The following is a 20790-nucleotide window of genomic DNA, read 5'->3' as shown; positions in this document are numbered from 1 at the left end:
TTGGTAAACATATATTTTTAATGCATAGACATAGTATATAGCCTGATTTGAAATCACGATTAGAGTGTGACAAAGGCTAGTGTAGGCTACTTAATTGTGCAATCAAGGAAATCTCTTAGCCCTGGCTATATGAGAATAACCTGCCCTATGTTCTTCTATGAATTGTCCTTACCCTTTTGGATATCAGTGTGAACAAGATGTAATATTATTTGTAGAAATAAAATGCAGCAAATTCAAATGTTTCTTTTTCTGTCCATGGAAATGCAATTGTGGGGTCAAATGTTAAAACATCAGCATCTATTTATCTCAACAGATGTAGGCTAATTTGTTTTTTCGATCAAAATCTCAACTGGCTGCCTAAATGGGCTATAATTTTAGATGTGATAAAAAAAAAAAAAACTCTGAGGCGGCCATCTTAACGGACATAAGGCTGGTGTAAGCTGACAGAATGTAATAAAATGGCTTCGGCGTTTTCAGATCTCATGCAACAGAGATCATTCTTTCGCTAACACAGGTAACATTGTACTTTCGAATTCGACCGTGATTCTTTTACGCAATGTAACAATCCTGCGTTACAGTAGCCAAATGTAGAGTCAGCTGCAGAGTCAGCTGGCTAGCTTGTGTAGCGTACTACTGCCGCACTACTTTGGTGTTAGCTCTAGCCAGTGCATGTAGGCTAGAGATGGCAGATGTCTGATGGGCCATCCGTCTGTACAATTACTTGCGCGTCAAAGCAAACAGAACACATCTGACTTTAACGATTTTCTGTCGAATATGATCATTCCCAATTTGCCTGCGGCACTTGCGCACATAATTTTTTTTTGTACATGGACAAATAAGACTGTGCAACGCTAGCCGGAAGTACCTAAAAGGCCGGAAACGGCCAATGTGAAGTGAGCACACGTCATTCACCCCTTACCAAAAATTAACATAGACCGTCCAAAACAATTTGGCCGACAAAAATGCAACAATTCATCGGTCGAAATGGAAACCGTTAGCTACGTCAAAATAGCCTAGCAAATCTGTGTATCGTGAGGTCTTGGTGAAGATTAACGACAGACTGCCTCTTTTCAGTGCAGCGCAACATCATTGAAAATGGTCTCTTGCTAAGCAGCTAACTGGCTAGCTGGCTAGTTGGCTGAGACGAAAACAGCACGCAGAGAATGGCAGATGAGCGAGTGGGTGAGGGGGGAGCACAACAGGCCTCGTTCATCTCGCCCTGGCTCAAAATTGGACACATAGGTAAAATGCCACATGTTATTGCATTCTATATGTTTATGTGTAGATATGTATTTATTTAAGATGTGCAGTAATTTTGCGAAAGGGAATGCGGATTTATATTGTGCACGACCAGTGATACATTTTATTGAGGTTCGGTTATGGACAGTGCGGTAGCAAGTATTGCAAACAAACCATATCGTCAGCCAGCTGTTTTGCATGCTAGCTGATTGCATTTTGCACAAACATTGACAAGTTGGCTTTAATAGTCGATTCGAGATTTTAGATGGTGCAAGATTGCATTGTTGTGTGGCGTACGCTTTACTGTAATCAACAGCTGACGCCACTGTTCTCCACAGAATTTGCCAACTGCATGATTGAACGAGGCATTCAGAAGATGTAATAATTATTCGAAATCCCTCTCTCCCCCTCTTGGTTGACTGTCTCACGTTCCAAGCTGCGAATCGACTTCCTTTTTGCTATCGAAGGTGAGTTGTTTATTTATTTATTTATTATTACTCGGTGAATTAACAGCCACTACAGCCAATTTGATTACGAATAAACAATTTATTAATATTTTTGTCATTATCAGAATATGTATATAAAATAAAGAAATATGTTAATTAAATGAATGTAGTTCAAACTGTATAATTACAATAACAGGACAGTTTTCATGCTTTGTTTGCTTTATATTTCACTTAGTTATTAGCTACCAGTGAATAAATATACTCATTAATCGTTTTATTGTGTTTTGAAATCTTCTACACATTTGTATCCCTTGAACATTTTGTATAGTACTACAATTGAAATCATACTGATAATGACTTGACTTTGATCACATTTCTTGAGTTTAACCTCTTGCCTTCATCTTTTCTGTCACAGATTCTTCGTTTCATGAAGTGAGGGACAACGTGAGGGGGAAAGTGTGGAAATCCACAGTCTTTTGGGAATTGGGGAACATGCAATAGAAGTGAAAACATTTTTAAACTGACATAATATCCTGGCAGATCCTAATCTACTCCTGTCAACACCACACTACTTTAAAGCAAACAGTGCTGAATTCTATATTATGTGATTTTAAATGTGCTGCAGAATTGAAGATTTACCTGAGAAGGTGGTCCACATAAAATTATTATAAATTGTCCTGCTCAACATCTAAAAAAGGACCTCGGCACATTAAAGCATGAGATGCTAAGTGTCATGCAAAAGACTTTCTTAAGAAGAAATAGTCAACGTGCAATTTCCATGCATGGACAAATCAGAGATGCACAGCAAAGCTGTGATACCTTGTCAGGCAAACACTTTGATTACACATTGCCAACATATATTGTGATGTGATTCTTCTGAAGCACTTAGAAAAGACTGTTATATATGTCCAACAAAATAATGGTATTTAATTGAAAAAAAAACCAACAACAACTGATTAATTCAAGAAACAAATTGAGTATCACTTCCTCACTTAAACCATCTTTCCCCACCTCTCTTGAAAAGAGAGTAGGTGAAAAGTGAAGAGTTGTCATTTGTTCTGAAGATTTTGTTGAAACGTTCAAATCAGAAGCTATTGGCAGCAGTTAATGCAGCATTTTCTTGAAGTGAGATCACTCCAGCTGTAAATCTTTTTGTGGGTGGAGCCATTGTCGCCGCTCCTGGAGCTGGTGGTGTGCCTTTTGCACCTCCATGTCCCAGTGAGTGGGAGATGTTCCAGTTTGGAAAATACAACTTGGACATCATAGAGATGCTGAGTGGACACCAGGCTCATCAGTTCAAAGGCCTTGGATTAGAGCGACAGCTACAGCATCAACAACAAGTACAACTTCATCAGCACCAGCTACAGCAACAGCAACAGCAGCAGGCAGAATCATCCGGAGCACTTCTGTCAGGACTGGGCCTGGGACCTCTTCAGGGGTCCCGGAGCAACGCCTTCACTGATTCCACGTCAATTTTTGCCAAAATGAGTGCCCCTCCCCCGCCTTTGCAACAACAGTCTCTGTCTTCATCCTCGCAAAGTTCTCGAAAATCTAGCAAAATGTCTGGTAGTAGCAGCAGTGGATACCCTCAGTTTTTACGTTCATTTCACACATCTGATGCAGCTCTTGCCCAGGAGCAACTGCATCCTGGAGTGGGTCGCTTTGAACACTTTGGAGGCAGTGGCAGCAGTGGAAGTGTTGGAGGACTCGGAGGATTGGTGTCTTCCGGACCCCCACCCCCTCCCCCATTGCATCCTGGACTCTCTGTTCCCCAAGCGTCACCAGGGCCATCTTCTTCTTCTCCATCTCCGTCAAGCTCAGTAGCAACCTCCAACAACCCCCCCAGCAGCAGCGCAGTCACATCGTTAGGGCACCAGTTGGTCGGAGCCCAGTCTGACGCCCGCAGCCTTCATCAGCAGTTCAGCTGTATGTTAGCCGCCAATCAATACTTTCTCTCTGGTGTTCCAGCAAATGCCAGCTTGGAGCAGTTCTTGGTCCAACAAGGCAGCCATAACCACCTTGGTCTTGCTGGTGATTCAGGCTCTGGCCTCGCACCTCCTCCTGCTCTTCATTCCTCCCATTCTCACGCCGCCCCTCCACAGCAGCAGCAGCCACCCCAACAGCAGCAGTTGCCCCCTCATACTCTGTCACACCCTCACCCTCACTCCCACCCCCATCACCCTCTTCATTCAACCTCCCAGCCTTCATCACTAGGTAGTTTTGACTTTCAAGGTATCCCAGTCCTGTCCTCAAACCAGCTAGCTTCTCTCATGCAGCAAGAAGCAGGTCTTCCTCTCCCATTGCCTCTTCATCTCTCTCTTTCCAAGGACGATGGAAAAGGCGACAGTGGGGGAGGGAGTGGACATAGTGGTGGAGGTAGGAGAAAGAAAGCTATGGCAGGATACATGCCACAAAGAAAATCTGAAAGCAACAACAATAATAGCAGCAGTAATAGCCACGGTGCTTCAAATCCTAATTCAAGTAGTACTGGTTCCAGCGGACTCAGTCATAGCTCGTCTTCAGGCCATGTGGGTGGAGGTGGAGGAATTGGAATGTCAGGTCATGGACAGCCCCCCTCCCTCCTCTCTTCTTCGTCATCGTCTGTGGTGTCATCGTCTTCCTCTTCAGCACCCTCATCAACTTCAGCATCTGTGTTGGTGACGAATGGCTCACACCTCTCCAAGCCTAACAGTCTCGGAAGCATGGGGCCGCCTCCTCAGCCTGAACCCGAGCCGATCTACCATTGTGGTGAATGTGGCAAAACTTTTACACATCTTTCAAGTCTGCGAAGACATCTGCGCTGTCATGAATTGACCACTGCAGGTACCGCTGGCACCAGAAGTAATAATCCAAACCCTGTACAGCACCCTGCCGAACGGAGTGTTCCTCACTCAACTCAGCCGTCAAGTTCAGCTGCTGCGGCTGCTGCTGCTGCTGCTGCTGCTGCTGCTGCCGCCGCGGCCGCCGCCGCTGCCTCATCCTCCTGCCCAAGTCCTGACAAGACTTTCCACTGCTCTGAGTGTGGGAAAGGATTCAAGAAAAAGGGGCATCTCATTCAGCATGGCGTAATTCATTCAGGAGCAAAGCCGTTCGCCTGCTCAACATGTACTCGCGCTTTCAACCGCCGAGAGTCTCTGACACGCCATGAGAAGATCCATGAAGAGAAACCGTTTCGCTGCCCCGCATGCGGACGCTGTTTCCGAGAGAGCACCTCTCTGTTGAACCACGCAGCCTCTGGCACGTGTGGAAAACCAGGAAGGCCTGCCCGACCACGGAGCCCTGGAATCGGCGGTGCCATGGGTGGTAAAAGCAGTAAGAGTGGCACAGCCATTGACGGAGGGATGGGTATCAGTGGTGTAGGTAAATGCTGGGGTGGGGGAGAGGTGTGAAGCCTTGGAAAATTGGCAAGTAAAAGACAAAATATAGTCTTGAAATTTTATTGGTCTGGCTTGTCTTTTTTTTTCTTGTGTTAAAAACATCCATAGATGATAAGATGTTTCTTCAAAATGTGTCATTTTTTTGCAGGTTCTTACAGGAGTGATGGTTACAGTGATGACTACAAAGATCAGCGTTCACAAAGCCACCCATATTCTGGGCCTTCCACCTGTGGTAGTGGAATGAGTGGACCTGCACTGAGGAAGGCACCTCTAGCACCTACTCTCCATCCACATCCTCAGAGCCAAAACCAACAGCAACATCATCACCAACAGCCACACCTCCCCCTCTCCTCCCTTCTGGATGACTCTGAAGATGATGTTACAAGTTCAGTAAATAATGCTATATCTGCGATTACTGCTGCTGCTGCCAACTGCATGAGCAACGATATGAATAGTGGTGGGAATCGAGGAGATGACCGTAGAGACATAATTGGAGGGTTGCTGGGTGGCCTTGGTTTGGGACCCCTCGGGGTCTCACCAGGTGGTCCATCATCCACCTCAGGCATAGATAAGTCGTATAGGGGAGGCGGTAATCCAGGAAGCATGGGTGGTATGGGCCCAAATCAGCAGAATCCAGGTGGCAAGCCCAAACGTCCACGGAAGCCCCGCAAGAAGAAAGAGCCCGGGCCAGGTGGCGAGGTCATCAAGAGAAGGCAGCCTTCCCACAGGGGAATCAATGGCAATGAGCGCCCATATCTGTGCAGTGTCTGTGGTCGAGGGTTTGCCAGGCGTGAGACGCTACGCAGACATGATCGCATACATACTGGTGAGAAACCTCACCACTGCACAGTCTGTGGTAAATATTTCAGAGAAGCCTTCCATCTCTCCAAACACCACACAGTTCACTCTGGGGAGAAGAATTACAAATGCGGTCTTTGTGGTAAAGATTTTGGCTATGCGCAGAGCCTTAAAAGACATGCTAAGCTGCACCAAAAAGGAGAGCTGGAAGAGGTTCCCACAACTCCAGGTGGAGAGAACCTGAACAACTACACAACAAATTCTGGGGGCATGAGTCAAGATAGGGGTCATGGGAGCTCTTCATATTATTCATATTCACAAGATGTTAAGCCTCAAGGTTCTAGCAGTCAGCCTCCCCCCAGATTGTACACGTGTGCGATATGTTGGAAATCTTTCCGTCATCATTTTCATCTAACTGCACATCATCAAACAGTTCATGAAACTGGGGGAGAAAAGCTTTTTTCCTGTGAGGTGTGTGGAAAGGCCTTTGCATATTCCAACAGCCTCACAAGGCACAGGCTTTCCCAGCATGGTTTGTCACGTACAGGCCAATCAAATTCACAAGGTGATACTAGTGGCCCTGGGGCCAGTAATAGTGTAAGTGTTAATGTATCTGAGAGTGAGGCTGCTACAAATGCCTTGCTGCAGCTTGCTCCCCCTGGTGGTGCTCATGGGGAACAGCAGTCACACGGTGGCGTTCTCCATAGTCATCAGCCGCCGCCCCCACAACCACAAGCGGGTTATTCCCCTTTGTTCTATGTCCCAGATACAAACACATCTCACCCCTCATCTTCCAATGCCTCCCCGTATTCTCACCCACTTTCCTCCAGCTCCAACATACCGCCCCTCAGCCATCAGCAGTCGCCAACAGGTGTGAAGGGGGAGCCTCTATACCAGCCAGGTACGGGTCACACAATGAACACAAATCCTTCTGGGCATCCCTCTTTTGGGATGTCCCCTAATGAACCCCATCCTCTCCATCACCTTCACCACCATCAGCACCATTCAGATGAGCTTCAGTCTCATCATCAGCACCATCAGAGCTTTCACTCGCAAGATGACCTGAGAAAAAAAAAAAAAAAAAAAAAAAAGAAGGATCTCCGATCGAGAGGAGGATACAGATGGGACGAGAGGGTGGGAAGGGAGCAGATGGGGAGGGAGAAAGATCTGAGGAGGAGAATGAAGATAAAAAGGAGGGCTATTCGCCGCCGGCAACGCCGCTTCAGGAAGCGCATGGCCCTACTCTTGAGGATTAGACGAGGAGGAGGCGGAGGAGGAGGAAGAGCCCCAGCATGTGAACTAGCTTCTGCACGGGGGTTAAAGCTTCACAGTTTATCATCTTTACAAAACCCTCTCAAGCGGTTTCCCTGTCCCCTCTGCCCCCGCTCCACCTTTTCACGACGGGCAGCCCTTGCAGTCCATCGTGCAACCAAGCACTGTCCCAGAGTCTGTTTCCCTCATGAGCGTCTGAAATGTATCGTCTGCGGGAAACAGTCTCGGAAATTTTTGTCCGCCTTCATTCACAGGGGTTCTCACTTGTCCAAGGGAACTTTCTCTTGTAAACGCTGCGCTTCGCGTTTCTGGAACCCCAATCTCCTCAAGCGACACAAGTCAGCCTGCCGCGGAAAGCTAGCAGGCTTGCGCCGAGGAAAAGGACTTAATTCGAAATTAGGAACACCGGCAGTTGACAAGGGAGGAGATGGCCTTAGTGGCCAACCTTACATGTGATACAGAAACACTTAAGTGTTCTCTTGGCTTTTGAAGAAGATACGAAAAAGAAAAAACAAAACATGACTTTGAGGTTTGGTATGTGCATGCTAATAACGAAGATTTGATCACATATGAATGGCCCATGTTGGATTCTACCATTTTGGGAGGCACCAGTACCTCATCTAACCAGTGACTGTTTTAGACGGTGCATTTTCCTTCTCAATATCATGAACTGTGCTAATAATCTGAACTAACCTAAAACTTAAAGCAAGCACCCAAAATCCCAGTTACATGGGATGATTTTTTAAAAAGGGCATCACAGTTCCTTTCCAGATTATCCTTAACCTTTATGTGCATTTACAGTACTGTGGATCATTAGATGAGTTTTCTGTGACTTGCTAATACTTACCCTTTTCCTAACAGTAATTATTAGCCCCCACTGTAACCCAGCAAACTCTGTATAAGTATTCTGTCTCTGATGTGTATAATGTGTAGTGGGTGTTCACTTAGAGATGGTGTGGACATATGATCTCTTTAATGTAAAACTGCATTTAATAGGAGAGGAGGGATCTTGGGAAAGTGAAGGTATTAGTTTGAAGAAACTGTCTTTCCTTTTGGTAGTATTTTTGTGCATGTTGGACATGTTAAACAAGTATCTTAGCTGATATGATGTTTTAAATCACTATGTGGCCGTTACACTTTAAATCGAATTTCAGTAGTGCAATTATTATTTGTTGCAATTGCAATATTTATCTCCAAATCCAGGCTTATAGGCCTCAGACTTAATATTTGGAACTCAAGCACCTGATAAGATCAGGTGACATCAGTGTTTTATTAAGATGTCATAATTGACATCAGGACAAATTGACAGTGAAAAGTTGATTTGAGAAGTGCTTTTTAGATGAAACACATACTTTGAATTAAATTGGAAATAAGATAATTTCTTGCCAAAAGTAATTTAAGAAATAAAGCCTTTAACCAAAAGTCTGTATTGAACGTGGTAACCTCTGGTACCATGAGCAGCAATGTAAGCAGAATTGTAGTGTTTTTACACTGAGGTTGACCTAGAAAAAAAAAAAAAAAGAACGGAACAAGTGTACTGTAATGTAAATCGTGTTGATATTTTATTACTGTTACAATGTCTCTTTTTTTTGCAATCAAATGCCTAATATTTTGTTTCTATCATTGCTACTTTATGAGTAGGTGGAACAAGAATGTGGGAGTTATCACTGTAGAGCAGAACATGACTTAACATATTAATGTGTTTGACACAGCCTTTCAAACCCTAAACCTTAGCTCTTACACATGTATCACTTTTTTCTCAAGTAGATATCCATACTACTCATAGCCCTGTTTTCTTCAAAAGAAAGAAATGATTCTAAGTACCTTTCTATCACTTTATTTACCTATGATACAAATGGTTGTTGATTCTAAGCATTTAATAAAAATGTAAACTGTATTTTTTGTTTGTGTGTCAGACATTTCTCAAAATATGTTTAAATCAATCTGTGTGGGCATAGCTAAGTTAGTAGCCATTGTAGATAACTAAAGGTTTAAAAGTAGCAATGCAATTCTAGCCCTAGTGCTGTTGCAGCATCTTTACAGAAAGTTATAGTGAAAATTGAGAAAATTGTTGAACCGGTCACAGTAACTCTGTCGCTGGTTTTGACAGTGCTTACGAGTTGACACTGCCTGCTAAGCCCCTGTCAATATTGTATTTTCCAACTCTGGAGAAATAATCAGTTGCACTGTCATTGACTCACCACCGGGGAGCAGTGGAGCTCTCCTCTCCCAGTCACACTGGATGGTGTCTGACTGCTGAGGTAAAGTGTGACTGTCACATGGATTTTGCACAGATGGAAAACAGGACAGTACAGTGCCTTGTCTGCTGAATCAGTGGCCCTTCTAATGCATTGAGTGAACTGGGTGTAAATTACATCTCTCCAATTTACTGTTGAAGTGTGTAAATGCAATTAATGCTGAAATGTTGTCATATTAAACCAAACTAGTACATTGTCATTTACACATAAGTGGAGAGAAGATAAATACTATTATATTATGATTAATAAATACTATTAAAATTATTTTCGCTATTAACTGAACTAGTTGGGTTAAGTCCTATCTAGGTTTAATTTTACATAGGTTTATGCGTGTGTTTCTCCAGAGTGCAGGTCCAGGCCACGGGGGAGAAAACCTCTGTGTAAGCTCGGAAAATCTATTTCCTTTTTGACTATGGATTTCTAGTCGTGGGACAAGCAGTACAGGCACACGCGTTCAGTGGCCTTGCATTGATGTTCCAGTGCCTCTCGGTCTCACGCGGCTCTAGCATGGGGTATTTAGAGGGCGGTTCCAAAATTGCTGAACTCACCAACCAGTAGCTTAAGGGGCCGAGCCTGAATGAAACAACAGCCAATCGCTGGGATGTCGGCACCGGGCTCGCTGCTTCTCCGCGTGCAGTGGCCATGTGCAAGTGTGCTACTCTTGTTTTTGAGAGGCAACGTGTAGTACTCCTGTCGGCGTAGAATTGACACGCGCTCACGTTTTCTCCGGATTACCAGTGAACTGAAAAGTGCGTCTATTATGTTGGTCGACATTTTGTTTGATCAATGCTACATTTAATGCTGATTCAACTCAAGTTCTAGCCTACTAAATCATACGTGCACTGTGAAAATACACATGGCTTATGCATTGATTTTGACCAAGAACTGACATTTCTGGTGCATGATAAAGATTTGAAGTTCCAGCAAATGCAGAGGGCCAAGGCAGTGAAGACACAGCTAACATTTTTCTATTGTAAGGGAAAGAAAAGTAGCCTAATCAAAATGGTCTGTATTTGGCCACCCAAATGTATTTTATTGGATAGTATTGTTTATGATAGAGTATAGTGACAGTTCCCATCACAAGCAGTAGGTCACAGTACATAGCGCATGTTCGGCTCGAAGACCTTGCCATTAATATTAATCAGATAAAATCCTACAGGCCGCCCTAACGCTAATGTGACGTCACGTGTGTTGCCCGTGTTCGTTCCAGCTGAGCCGAGTGCTCTCGGCGGGTTGCGCGCAAGCCGTGCCTCGACACTCTGAGAAAACTCAGGAGAGAGAGGAGAGGGGCTACGACAGAAAAAAAACGACAGAGGGACTGTATGGGAAAAAAGAGAAAGCAAATATCAGTCAGCCAATTGCACTGCGTCCTTGCAACCGCCTCGGTCCTACTCTTTGTTGTCATTTGTCATTTTTGCTGGACATAGTTTTCTTTCCTTTACTGCTCTTCGGTTACATGTTTTTTTTTCCCTTTGAGGGTTTATTTTGAATTATTTGACTAGTTAAGTGGTGCAGTGTTAATACAATTCTGTACCCGGGTGCTGTCATTCGAGTTGGGAATGGACCGTCTTTCCCATTTTTTTTAATTTTCTGTTTGGAGAGAAGGAATATCCAAACGCGGTCGGATAACTGTTGGGATATATTTACATCGCATGGAACTATCTGAAGCATTGATCTGTCATATGAAATCTTCCTTCATCATCAAGGTAAACTTGCATTTATCTCCTGTCAGTATAGCTGCATCATCACATTATAGCACTCTTTGCATGTGGGTCTATAGCAATATACACAATATTTTAGAACATTGAAAATGTATCAGCATCTTTTACATTATTGATGTTGCTTCATAATTTCTATAGCCTTCAGTTATTGTTGTTGTTAATATCTGCTTTGCGGACTTATTTTGATCTGACAACAAGTGTCATGTGACTGATCGACTTCTGTTCATTGAGTAGTTCTGAACACGTCACTCATCTCGACTCGGCACCCTTCAACGATCCCAGGAGATCAAGACTCCGGCTAGACGGTGATGTCCAGGCCGATCTCGCAGCTTCTTCCTCCGGACCTTCACCACGCCGGAGCCAGTCCTCAGTTTGGAAGTTGTAATCAGTCTTCATACCCTGTCAGCGGCAGCCACTTAAACTCTGCAAACCTGAAATCCCTCCTGCAGCTACCAATGAAGGGTGATCAACGAAGCAAAGACATTGAAATGAAAGGTGAGAAGTGTGTCCAACTCGTGTGACTTCAACTTCCATCACACTTTTTTTGTCTCCCCCTCAGGCTTTTGGTATGGGGTGTTTCAATGGATCCAACAATTATCCACGTCCCTCTTGGGTTTATTCATCTCATCAGCTTAAAGTGATTCTGAGATTCTCCTGATTAAAAAAAAAAAAAAAAAATACAATCATAACATCAAATGTGCTGTCCAGATAAGAGGCACGAGGTCCAAGAGTGGGTGGAGTTTGGGCAGAAGTACCATATGACAGCTGTGAGGTCCCTTGAGGTTGCTCAGCCACTAGTTAAGCCTTTATCACAGATCGCAATGGCCTGGATTTACAGCAAACTAGTTAGTAGAGGGGCATTTATTATTATCTTAAGAAATAAGTTGTTGCTCATTTGATGTGTTTGTGTGTGTCAAGAACAAGACCTCCTAGGTAAATCAAGGTGAATCTCAAGCCACCATGCAATTTTTACACACCCCCATCAACAATCAGAATGTCAGAAACAGTCATAGAGTATGAATTGACATCAACATATTGATTATAACTTGATTGTAACACTATCATCAATATGAGGGATGAGGATTTTAATTCACCTGAATGGAATGAAAGTAATTTAATCTTCAATAGCCTATCTATGTACAGGTAACTGTTAAAAAAAAAATGTAAAAAAAATTCGCAAAGCTGTACCAGAGACTGTATTTAAGTATCTTTGGCTGTACCTTCAATCATTTTGTTAAATGATGGACCAGTGAATGGTCAAACAACATTTTTGTTATTATATTAAATTAATGTATTGTGGGAATTGAACTGAAACACACTAATTCTGACTCCCCCTAAAATATACCATATCCTCCCTCCCACAGCAACTCAAGCAATAATGCCTAAACATCAGCAGCAACAACAACAACAACAGTAATAATCATAACGGATGTGGAGGTTATGTTTTGACACTTACATCTAGATATCCTAAGATCGGCATATACTACTTCAGGGCCACATTGTTAAGTTTAACTTGTGATTGACTCAACAGCCTAGTCATTGAAGTGGCTGTTCCTTCTTGCATTGTCAGACTGTAACTGATTGACCAAGGCCATCATAGTAAGCAAGGACACCCTCTGCATCCATCCTCAGACTTGACTTCGCTTCTCTCCAGTGGTTCCCGTGGCAGCGGCATTGACATGTAGCATTGTAGCCATGCTCTTTGTGTTTCCTGTCATTTGGAGCACAAAAATTGACTTGGTCATTGAAAAAACCCAAAGAAACAGACATAGGGATGTGATTGGTCTTGAGCATCAATACCATTCTGTCCTTGCCTGACATAATCAGTTTTTGTGTCACTGGAATGTAAAGCGAACCTTGGTGGAAAGATTTGAAAGAGTAGGAATACTCTGTGTGTGAGGGAGAGAGAGAGAGAGAAAGAAAGTGAGAGAAGTAATGACATCCACATTATGCAGCTGAGCAGCAGGATATCCAGTCCATGTTGATAAATAATCACTCAAGTGAGTGTCCATTTTGTGGGAGTAGCACAGTCAGAAACAGGTGAGAGATTTGTGTAGGCATGCACATCACTCTTAGACTGAAATAGACATGACTAACTGTCCACCCGAAGGTGTATCCTGGCAAATGTAACAGCAAGATACTGCCTGTATGCACACATCAAAGTCAGGATCAATCTGCACCAAGAGCAGTTTAGCTATGTCTTAGCATCAACTCGTATTGGCTATGATTCAACAGGTATAGCAATGTCCAGTCTCTCACTCTCTATCTCTCCCATTAAAGGCAATCTGACTCTGGTCCCTCTACTTGTAGAACTTTCTCATCAATACAATGTGAATCAGAACCATAAATCCTCAACTGTGAGAACTACTGAGCCATTGAAACGTTTGAAAAGTGTTTGTGGTGCAGAGCCAGTTGCTCACCAGTCCTCTCCCTTCTCTCCCGTCCCCTAGACAAAGAGCGCCCTATGGACCTGGACGAGGACTCGATGGGCCGCTGCTCCATGCGCAGCAGCAGCAGTGGCGGGAGCAGCAACAGCGGCGGCAGCGGCGGCGAGGGCAACAACAGCAACGGCAGCTTCTCCAACTCGACCTTCCTGGGCCCGCTGATGTGGGAGCGGACGCTGCCGGTGGACGGCGGGCTCTTCCAGCTGCAGTACATGGACCTGGAGGAGTTCCTGACGGAGAACGGGATGGGCAGCATGCACTCCACGTCCAGCTGCTCCAGCGCGGCGCAGGTGCCCTCGCACAGCTCGCAGTCGGCCGTCCCCAACCAGAGCTCGCAGTGCCCCACCACCTCGCCGCTGCCCTGCTCCTCCTCCTCCTCGTCCTCCTCCACCGTCTCCTCGGCCTCCTCGTCGCCCACGCTGCTGGGGCTCGACATGCAGACGCCGCCCAACTTACTGGGAGCCCCAGACTGTTTGCATGGTGAGCGTCTCCTCTAAAGCCCTTTGGTGCGGTGGTGGTGTGGTGTGGTGTTGCTTGGTAATGGGAAGACCCCATTGCTTGGGAAACACAGAGGTTGGTATAGGAGGTTTCTTAAACCAGTGGTGTAAGGTGCAGATGCCATGTTGGGTTTGCATTTCAGCCAAGTGGTGAGATAGTGATGGGAAGCTGTGTTTTCACACGAAACCACATGCTTAGACCCGTGTTTCTGATCTTCTCACAAGGTCTAATGGAGGGTCTAATTGAGAGGCTGAGAGCAGGCCAGCCAAACCTCTCAGAGCTGCTAGGAGCTCCTGGTCTGCTGGCTTTAGTTGTGGACTTAAAATCATCATAAATCAGTCCCATGCTGCTCAGTGTTTTCATATAGGACCAAAGTCCCACAAACGACAAAGGCAGCCACACCTTCGATTTTCGCTCCTTCAGACTTGAAGAAGAGCGAAAGAACAAAGAATTTCAATAATTTTATTTCCCCCTCTGGCCTGGTCTATCAGCAAATGACCATTGGGAGTGTTTTGATTCAACCCTGGGCGTTATCACAGTATTGACTCCAGTATCTGTTTGAAGGTGCCAGGTAACTGCGTGGCCGGTTGCAAAGGTCAGCCTGGAGATAATTACTGAAGCTTTGTGTAGGACGGCCGGTGACTGTATTTACTGTACTCCACTGCCCAGTCACAGGGCAAGGCCGTGTGTAAGCTTCAGCGGAACCCAGACGGCTCTCTTGAAATAGATGACAAAGTTATTATTGAAGGCCAGGGAGTGGACTAGGTGCTGTTGGCGTGCCTCCTTTGAAAAGGAGCTCCTGCAAGGGTTTTGTTTGTACGTGAATTGACAGGGAGGGATCGAGGGAGGGCTTGGTTTACATGCTGTGCTACACCAAGGGTCATTATGAGACTGGGTAGGGTTTGTTGATCTGTATTTCAGGAATGTACAGTAAGGCTGATGGCTGTATCTCAGTGACCTGCACCACAGGGGAGTGATCAGGAGAGCGAATGAGTAAGAGAGAGAGAGAGAGAAAGAGAGAGAAAGAGAACGGGTGAGGGAGGGAGAATGAGCAGGCGTGGAGAGTGTTTGTGTTCGCGTGTCTTTAAATCTCTTCCCCTCCTCACACGATTGGGCCACGTGCACGTGCGGCATCATGTGCTGAGGACAGGAACACTGGAGCAGGAGGGAGGGAGGGGACCCAGCGCGAGGGGGAGGGGCAAGAATGGGAGGGGTGGGGAAAGAGAGGGAGGGAGAGAGATAGAGAGAGAGAAAACGCTGGAAGGACATAGGAACAGCCATGGTGATTCCAAACTTCCGATGAAATGTTTGTTTACATTGTTGTAGCGATGGAAGGATATGCAGAAGTCAAATCACTTTCATCAGGGAACTCTAAATATTTGAAAGAACAGTGTATGCAATGTATGCCTGTGTTTACATACACATACGATTGTGGGATATTTTTCATGTAAATTCATACACAGACATTTTCCATCTTATGAATTAGTCGGTACATTATAATTAATATCTGTATGACAGATACTTTGATTAGAGTTAATTAACATTGAAATATCGATCAAAATAAATGAAAAAAAAATGTAAATAGGAACACAGTGAATATATTCAGGGACACTGGGATCTGCTTTTCTTTTCTATCTATTTCTCTTTCACTGGCCAACTCTCTCACTCACTCTGTCTCTCTCCCTCACTCACTTGCACATACACATGCTCATGCACACACACATGTACAGACACACACACGCACCAGCTGCTGACGTGATTACTCATGCAGTTACTCAGCGAGCTTCACCTTCCTGCTGTTGTCTCTGGCCTGGCTCATGGTGTGCCGTGCGTCTGCAGGCCATGGGGCCCCGCACGTGCTCTCACCCTGCCTGAGTGAGCGAGCGAATGAGTGAGGGAGGGGGGAGGGAGGAGGGAGGGAGGGGGGGAAACTCACAGCCAAGGCACTGGAGATCCAAACTAAAACATCTCAGGGACACCACTTCCAACAGCTGCTCTAGCTGTGTGTGTGTGTGTGTGTGTGTGTGTGTGTGTGTGTGTGTGTGTGTGTGTGTGTGTGTGTGTGTGTGTGTGTGTGTGTGTGTGTTTGCATGTGATATGCAGAAATGTGTCAGAGTGTGCTTTAGGCAAAGGGGAGCATGTGTGTGTGCAGTGCTGCAGAGTGGCATTTGCTTTAGTTATGCGGAAGGTGTTGTTTATGTTTGTGTTTGCAAGTACGGGTAGAGTGGTATGGGAGCTGAGTTATTCTGTTGGCCCATTTTTCCACACACAGAATTCAGAGTATAGTTGTGTCTGTTTCCAGTTAATACAGTAGCTGCTGTCACTGTTAATGAAGAGGTTTGCTATAATATGAGTATACATTATGAGAGGACAGGACAGTCCGTTCCTCTCCTTTCACCCATATTGATAGCACTAGATCTGATACTGTGGACTCAAAGCCTGAAAATGGCACATAAATAGTTTGCAGCTTATCTGAATTATCAGCGTCACAGGTTATAAGATTTTGCCTTGCACACTGATTCCCTCTAGTGGACAGATACAAAAATTGCAGTGCAAAGCAGATCATAGCTGACCATGATAGCACACTTGAAACAAACATCAGCAACATACAACATGATTCATACAGAGTGCAGAAGAATGAAACATAATTATGGTACAATGGTTGCATTTTAGCCATGCTACTAGCTACATTGCTAGTATTGGAGTTGTCATAATGGCACTTTGTGCCATTCATGTTGATTAGAGCAGTGTTGTAAGTTGCAAACCCAAAGTGGATAGTTGTCTATGACAGTGCTATGTTTAGATGAAATTAAAAGTTAAAATACATACAGAATATATGTTTCAGAGTGACATGATGGCATCTTTTCATAGTTGTTCTGTACATGTTTGTGTAGTTTGAGTTGAATCTTGTATGGATGTAGTTGTGACCCCAGGACCATGTCTCCCTCCTCTGCAGGAACTCACACGACATCTCTGGACCACAATCAGTCCCCGTCTCCCTCCTCCTGCGGTCCAATGCCCACTCCACCAGCAAGCAACTGCTCCGACCTCATGGGGAGCTTTGACACAGAGCCTGGCGACCTGGAACTGTCCACGGTCCCCGGCCAGGACGCCTTCGACCCCAGGGGGCACCGCTTCAGCGACGAGGAGCTCAAGCCTCAGCCCATGATAAAGAAGGCCCGCAAGATGATGGTGCCAGAGGACCTGAAGGTTAGCACAGCAGCACAGAAGGTGCCCCATCTACTATACAAAGATTTAAACACCTCTTAGCTCACAACACTAGCCATCTGGCTAAACATGTGCCATGCTAATGTTAGCTTTAGCAAATACGTACCGCATTAAAGTGGTCGTGCTGAATACTCATGTACTAAATGTTTCAGCACATTAGCCCAGAATTGTATTTGGAAATCATCTAAATGCAAAATCATGACTGCCACTGTTGTCAACAGTATCTTATAACAATATAATACAATACACATAGTTGTTTTAAAGCAGTCTCAGTCAATTCCAGAGAACAAAATGATAGATTTCTGTCTATTTTATTGTGCTAGTTAAGGCCCTAAGGTGCCATGCACCATTATCCACTTAATGCTTAGAACCGTTTATTATACTTTCCTCATTTTCCTAGTTTTTATGTATGTTCAGTAGCATGCAGGCACATAGCATATTTATGAGACCCAATGTTTTTTAATCAAAAATGTAAGCTCTGAGATTTTGAAATGCATGTACTGTATGAACGCCTAATAAGGGCAGAATGTATGTGTGATGGGGTGTAATTAAGGCCTCTCCATATGTGACTGTCAGATGTTGCTCTGAGGGGCCCATCCAAGTGTTAATAATGCAGAGCCGTATTTCATGCTTTAGCTCAGGCGCACGAGGACCTGATTACATCTCTCTGCCTGAGCACGGCCTGATTAGATGGGTTCCTCTGGAACCATTACACGAGTTATTGTTTTGCTTCCCCTCTTGTTTTTCTCCTTCATCGATGTTGTTTATTTCTGCTAACCCCCCCTCCCCTTTTATGTCTCCAATAGGATGATAAGTATTGGTCCCGCCGCCATAAGAACAACGAGGCGGCCAAGCGCTCTCGTGATGCACGGCGGTTGAAGGAGAACCAGATCTCGGTGCGCGCCTCTTTCTTGGAGCGCGAGAACGCTGCGTTGCGGCAGGAGGTGGCCGACATGCGCAAGGAGCTGGGCCGCTGCCGCAACCTCCTCAACAAGTACGAGAGCCGCCACGGGGATCAGTGAGGACTTGGAGGAGGAGGAGGAAGAAGAAGAGCAGCGATGAAGCTGTTTAACGAATGAATGTTCCAGACGACGAGAGACAGAAAAGAAACTAGTTGAACTGTGCGATGGACAGAAGGAGACGGAGACCTGACGGAATGGAGAGAGAATGCAGAAGATGTTCAGGGCGGGAGGGAGGAGAGGAGAAAGAAGCTAGTTTTATACTGGGAGAGAGAGAATAGATCTAAAGAGAGATATATAGAGAAATTAAACAGCAGGTGTATCTGTTTTTTTCTGCAGTGTGATTTTAGACCGTTGAGAAATGAATTTTGGTATTGGAGAGATCTGTATATTTTTATATGATAGATATAAACGATAGGGGATGAAGCTAATTTTGGAAATAATTTTTGTATATTTGTATATTTTTGTATATTTTTATATTTGTTAGATGGAGAAAGATATGGATTTTTAAAGATCTGTGTATAATAGAATAATGGTATATTAGCAACGGTCAGCACTTAAGAGGGAACACACACAGTCGTGTGACCTCACAGGAGAGGCGGAGTCTGCATTGGAACAGGAGGAACATCATGGCGTCAGATGGGATAAGACTGTAAAATATTACAAATACACATTACTTTAAAATTGTATAGTTCCATTCATTTACTCAGAATCCATAAGGTCTTTGTTGTATATCTTTGGATGACGTTTTCATTTGGCTCAGTAATAAGAAGGAAAAGGTAAAGAGAACTACAAAGAGAAAGAGAGAGAGAGAAAGAGAAAGAGAGAGGAGAAGAAACAGACACAGCTGAAGTGACATACCACAGGTGTTTTAATCCTGTGGTGAAGATCGCTCACTTGTCTATGGAAGACTGTTGTCTTTTCTGGGTAATTTAGTGGCTCCCAGCAGAACAGATGAATTTTTCTACATATAATGAATGGGCATATTGATGTTATTTAAGTCTCTTGTCGTTTCCGTTTCTCATTCTGTCTCCTTCAGCCTCTATCTCTTGCTCTCTCTGGAGCGTAATTCCAATGCAAGGTTTCTGGAGTAGTCCGGTCTCTATAGTCAGTACTGTATCCTCTTATTTTGTGTTGATGGGATTGAGAGGAGCATTGTGTTCCTCTTAGCATTAAGTCCATCCTTAACTAGATCACATACACAGTCTCTCTCACACACACACACACACACACACACACACACAAACCTGCTAGATATTCTCATGACCCTTGAGCAACATTCACCAGAATTGTACATTCATTAGTTTTATTTGAATTAGTTTGAAAGGAATGATGGCTATACTTAATACATTGCTCTCTCTATACCAAAATTAGTTGTCTCTGTGTGTTTCTAATATGCAGATATATTTTGTGAATTGGGACTTTGTTATCACAACTGTGAGTCTTTAATTACGCCTATTTTATTTAAAAATGAAATCCAGAGTCTATTCTTCAGGGCAGCATCTTTATTATACACAAAAATGAACTTCAGGTGGACATGTTATGATAATAAAGCAAACTATCATCCCCTTTGCTTGCAAATATGGTGTAAAAAAGAATTCTCAATGTGATGGGTGGAATCTTCCATTTCAGTCTGTATGTGTTCATCTCCTCAATGACCAGTTTTAAAAGTAATTACTGTTACTATTAATTATTATTGTTAAGATTATAATCTGTTATTGTTATCACTTAAAAATGATTGTTTTGCTCACTATTTCTTTCTTTGATGCTTTTTCCTGAAAAAAAGAGAGATTGCAGTTCCCCTACTGTCTCAGAGTTGTTATGTCATATCCTGTTTGTAACAGCTGCCCTTCACATACTTATGCCAGTTCTGTGGAGATCCTCCGACAGTCTTCAGATACCCTTGTGGATTTGTCACCTCCGTGAAATGTGTTTGAGAATCACAGACTCTCAGCCTGCCCCGGCACACTGCCGGGGCCAACCCTGGACTTCACCCTCTCCCCTGGGTGTGTGGACATGACTAGATGTTTGCCTGGACATTGAGAACAACCTCTCATTTGACTGATAGTTTGCATCTATTCAAGCGCACCACAGATTTTTTCTTTTTCATTTTGTTGTTTGCAACCTATGTTCCAATCAGTGGCGGTATGCTATCCCAACTGGATTGTGGGTAATGTTGTCCCTGTTTTTCCCCTCCGAATGTGGATGATTATGTACATCTCTTATTGTGTCTCTTATCTGAACTGCAACTACTGAACTGCATCAGTGGCGACCACTGTTCCTAGCCAAGGAGTGTTGTAGTCAGAAATTCAGAGAACACAAAATAAAAGAAATGTTCTTACTCAACTGACTGTCAGAGTGTGGGTGTTCTTCATGTGTGCTATCTTTCAGAAGATGTGCTGTTAGGGCGCTTCAGTGCACAGGGGTGTTTCACAAGCCCTTGAGGCACAATTTTTCAGAAAGTAACCATTCTATTTGTATTCAAGGTCTCCCTTCTAGAAACAGATGCATATTTGACCCTGTATGTTTGCAGAAAAAAATCTATTCGTT

At 44.2% G+C, this 20790-nt stretch overlaps 2 protein-coding genes across 8 annotated transcripts; both read left to right on the top strand.

Annotated features, from left to right (window-relative positions):
* The first annotated feature begins 405 nt into the window (after positions 1–405).
* On the top strand, positions 406–9029 carry si:dkeyp-69b9.6 (zinc finger protein 865). 6 transcript variants are annotated; one of them, XM_062539441.1, is made up of 5 exons: positions 406–514; positions 1075–1242; positions 1578–1706; positions 2101–5045; positions 5211–9029. In XM_062539441.1, the coding sequence occupies exons 4-5, from the start codon at positions 2915–2917 to the stop codon at positions 7586–7588; spliced, it is 4509 nt and encodes a 1502-aa protein (XP_062395425.1). In that variant the 5' UTR covers positions 406–514; positions 1075–1242; positions 1578–1706; positions 2101–2914; the 3' UTR covers positions 7589–9029. The 6 variants fall into 6 exon arrangements, with proteins under 6 accessions (XP_062395425.1, XP_062395427.1, XP_062395431.1 ...); XM_062539442.1 differs by lacking the exon at positions 406–514 and having other exon boundaries at positions 898–1242; positions 2101–4997; XM_062539440.1 differs by lacking the exon at positions 406–514 and having other exon boundaries at positions 898–1242.
* Positions 9030–10630: 1601 nt separating this feature from the next.
* On the top strand, positions 10631–20586 carry dbpb (D site albumin promoter binding protein b). 2 transcript variants are annotated; one of them, XM_062539439.1, is made up of 5 exons: positions 10631–11096; positions 11346–11606; positions 13562–14035; positions 17010–17263; positions 18088–20586. In XM_062539439.1, the coding sequence occupies exons 2-5, from the start codon at positions 11420–11422 to the stop codon at positions 18301–18303; spliced, it is 1131 nt and encodes a 376-aa protein (XP_062395423.1). In that variant the 5' UTR covers positions 10631–11096; positions 11346–11419; the 3' UTR covers positions 18304–20586. The 2 variants fall into 2 exon arrangements, with proteins under 2 accessions (XP_062395423.1, XP_062395422.1); XM_062539438.1 differs by having other exon boundaries at positions 17010–17284.
* Positions 20587–20790: the final 204 nt, after the last annotated feature.

The sequence above is a fragment of the Sardina pilchardus genome, chromosome 6, assembly GCF_963854185.1.
Source record: "Sardina pilchardus chromosome 6, fSarPil1.1, whole genome shotgun sequence".
Lineage (NCBI taxonomy): Eukaryota > Metazoa > Chordata > Actinopteri > Clupeiformes > Clupeidae > Sardina > Sardina pilchardus.
This window is presented reverse-complemented; position numbering and strand designations above follow the sequence as displayed.

What these genes read in the sequence shown, in the direction of transcription:
- si:dkeyp-69b9.6 (XM_062539441.1), top strand. Translation starts at nt 2,915, where the DNA reads ATGTTCCAGTTTGGAAAATACAACTTGGACATCATAGAGATGCTGAGT. An exon ending in GATGGGTATCAGTGGTGTAG is followed by an intron (nt 5,046 to 5,210) that starts GTAAATGCTGGG and finishes ATTTTTTTGCAG; the next exon opens with GTTCTTACAGGAGTGATGGT.
- dbpb (XM_062539438.1), top strand. Translation starts at nt 11,420, where the DNA reads ATGTCCAGGCCGATCTCGCAGCTTCTTCCTCCGGACCTTCACCACGCC. An exon ending in CAAAGACATTGAAATGAAAG is followed by an intron (nt 11,607 to 13,561) that starts GTGAGAAGTGTG and finishes CCCGTCCCCTAG; the next exon opens with ACAAAGAGCGCCCTATGGAC. An exon ending in AGCCCCAGACTGTTTGCATG is followed by an intron (nt 14,036 to 17,009) that starts GTGAGCGTCTCC and finishes CCTCCTCTGCAG; the next exon opens with GAACTCACACGACATCTCTG.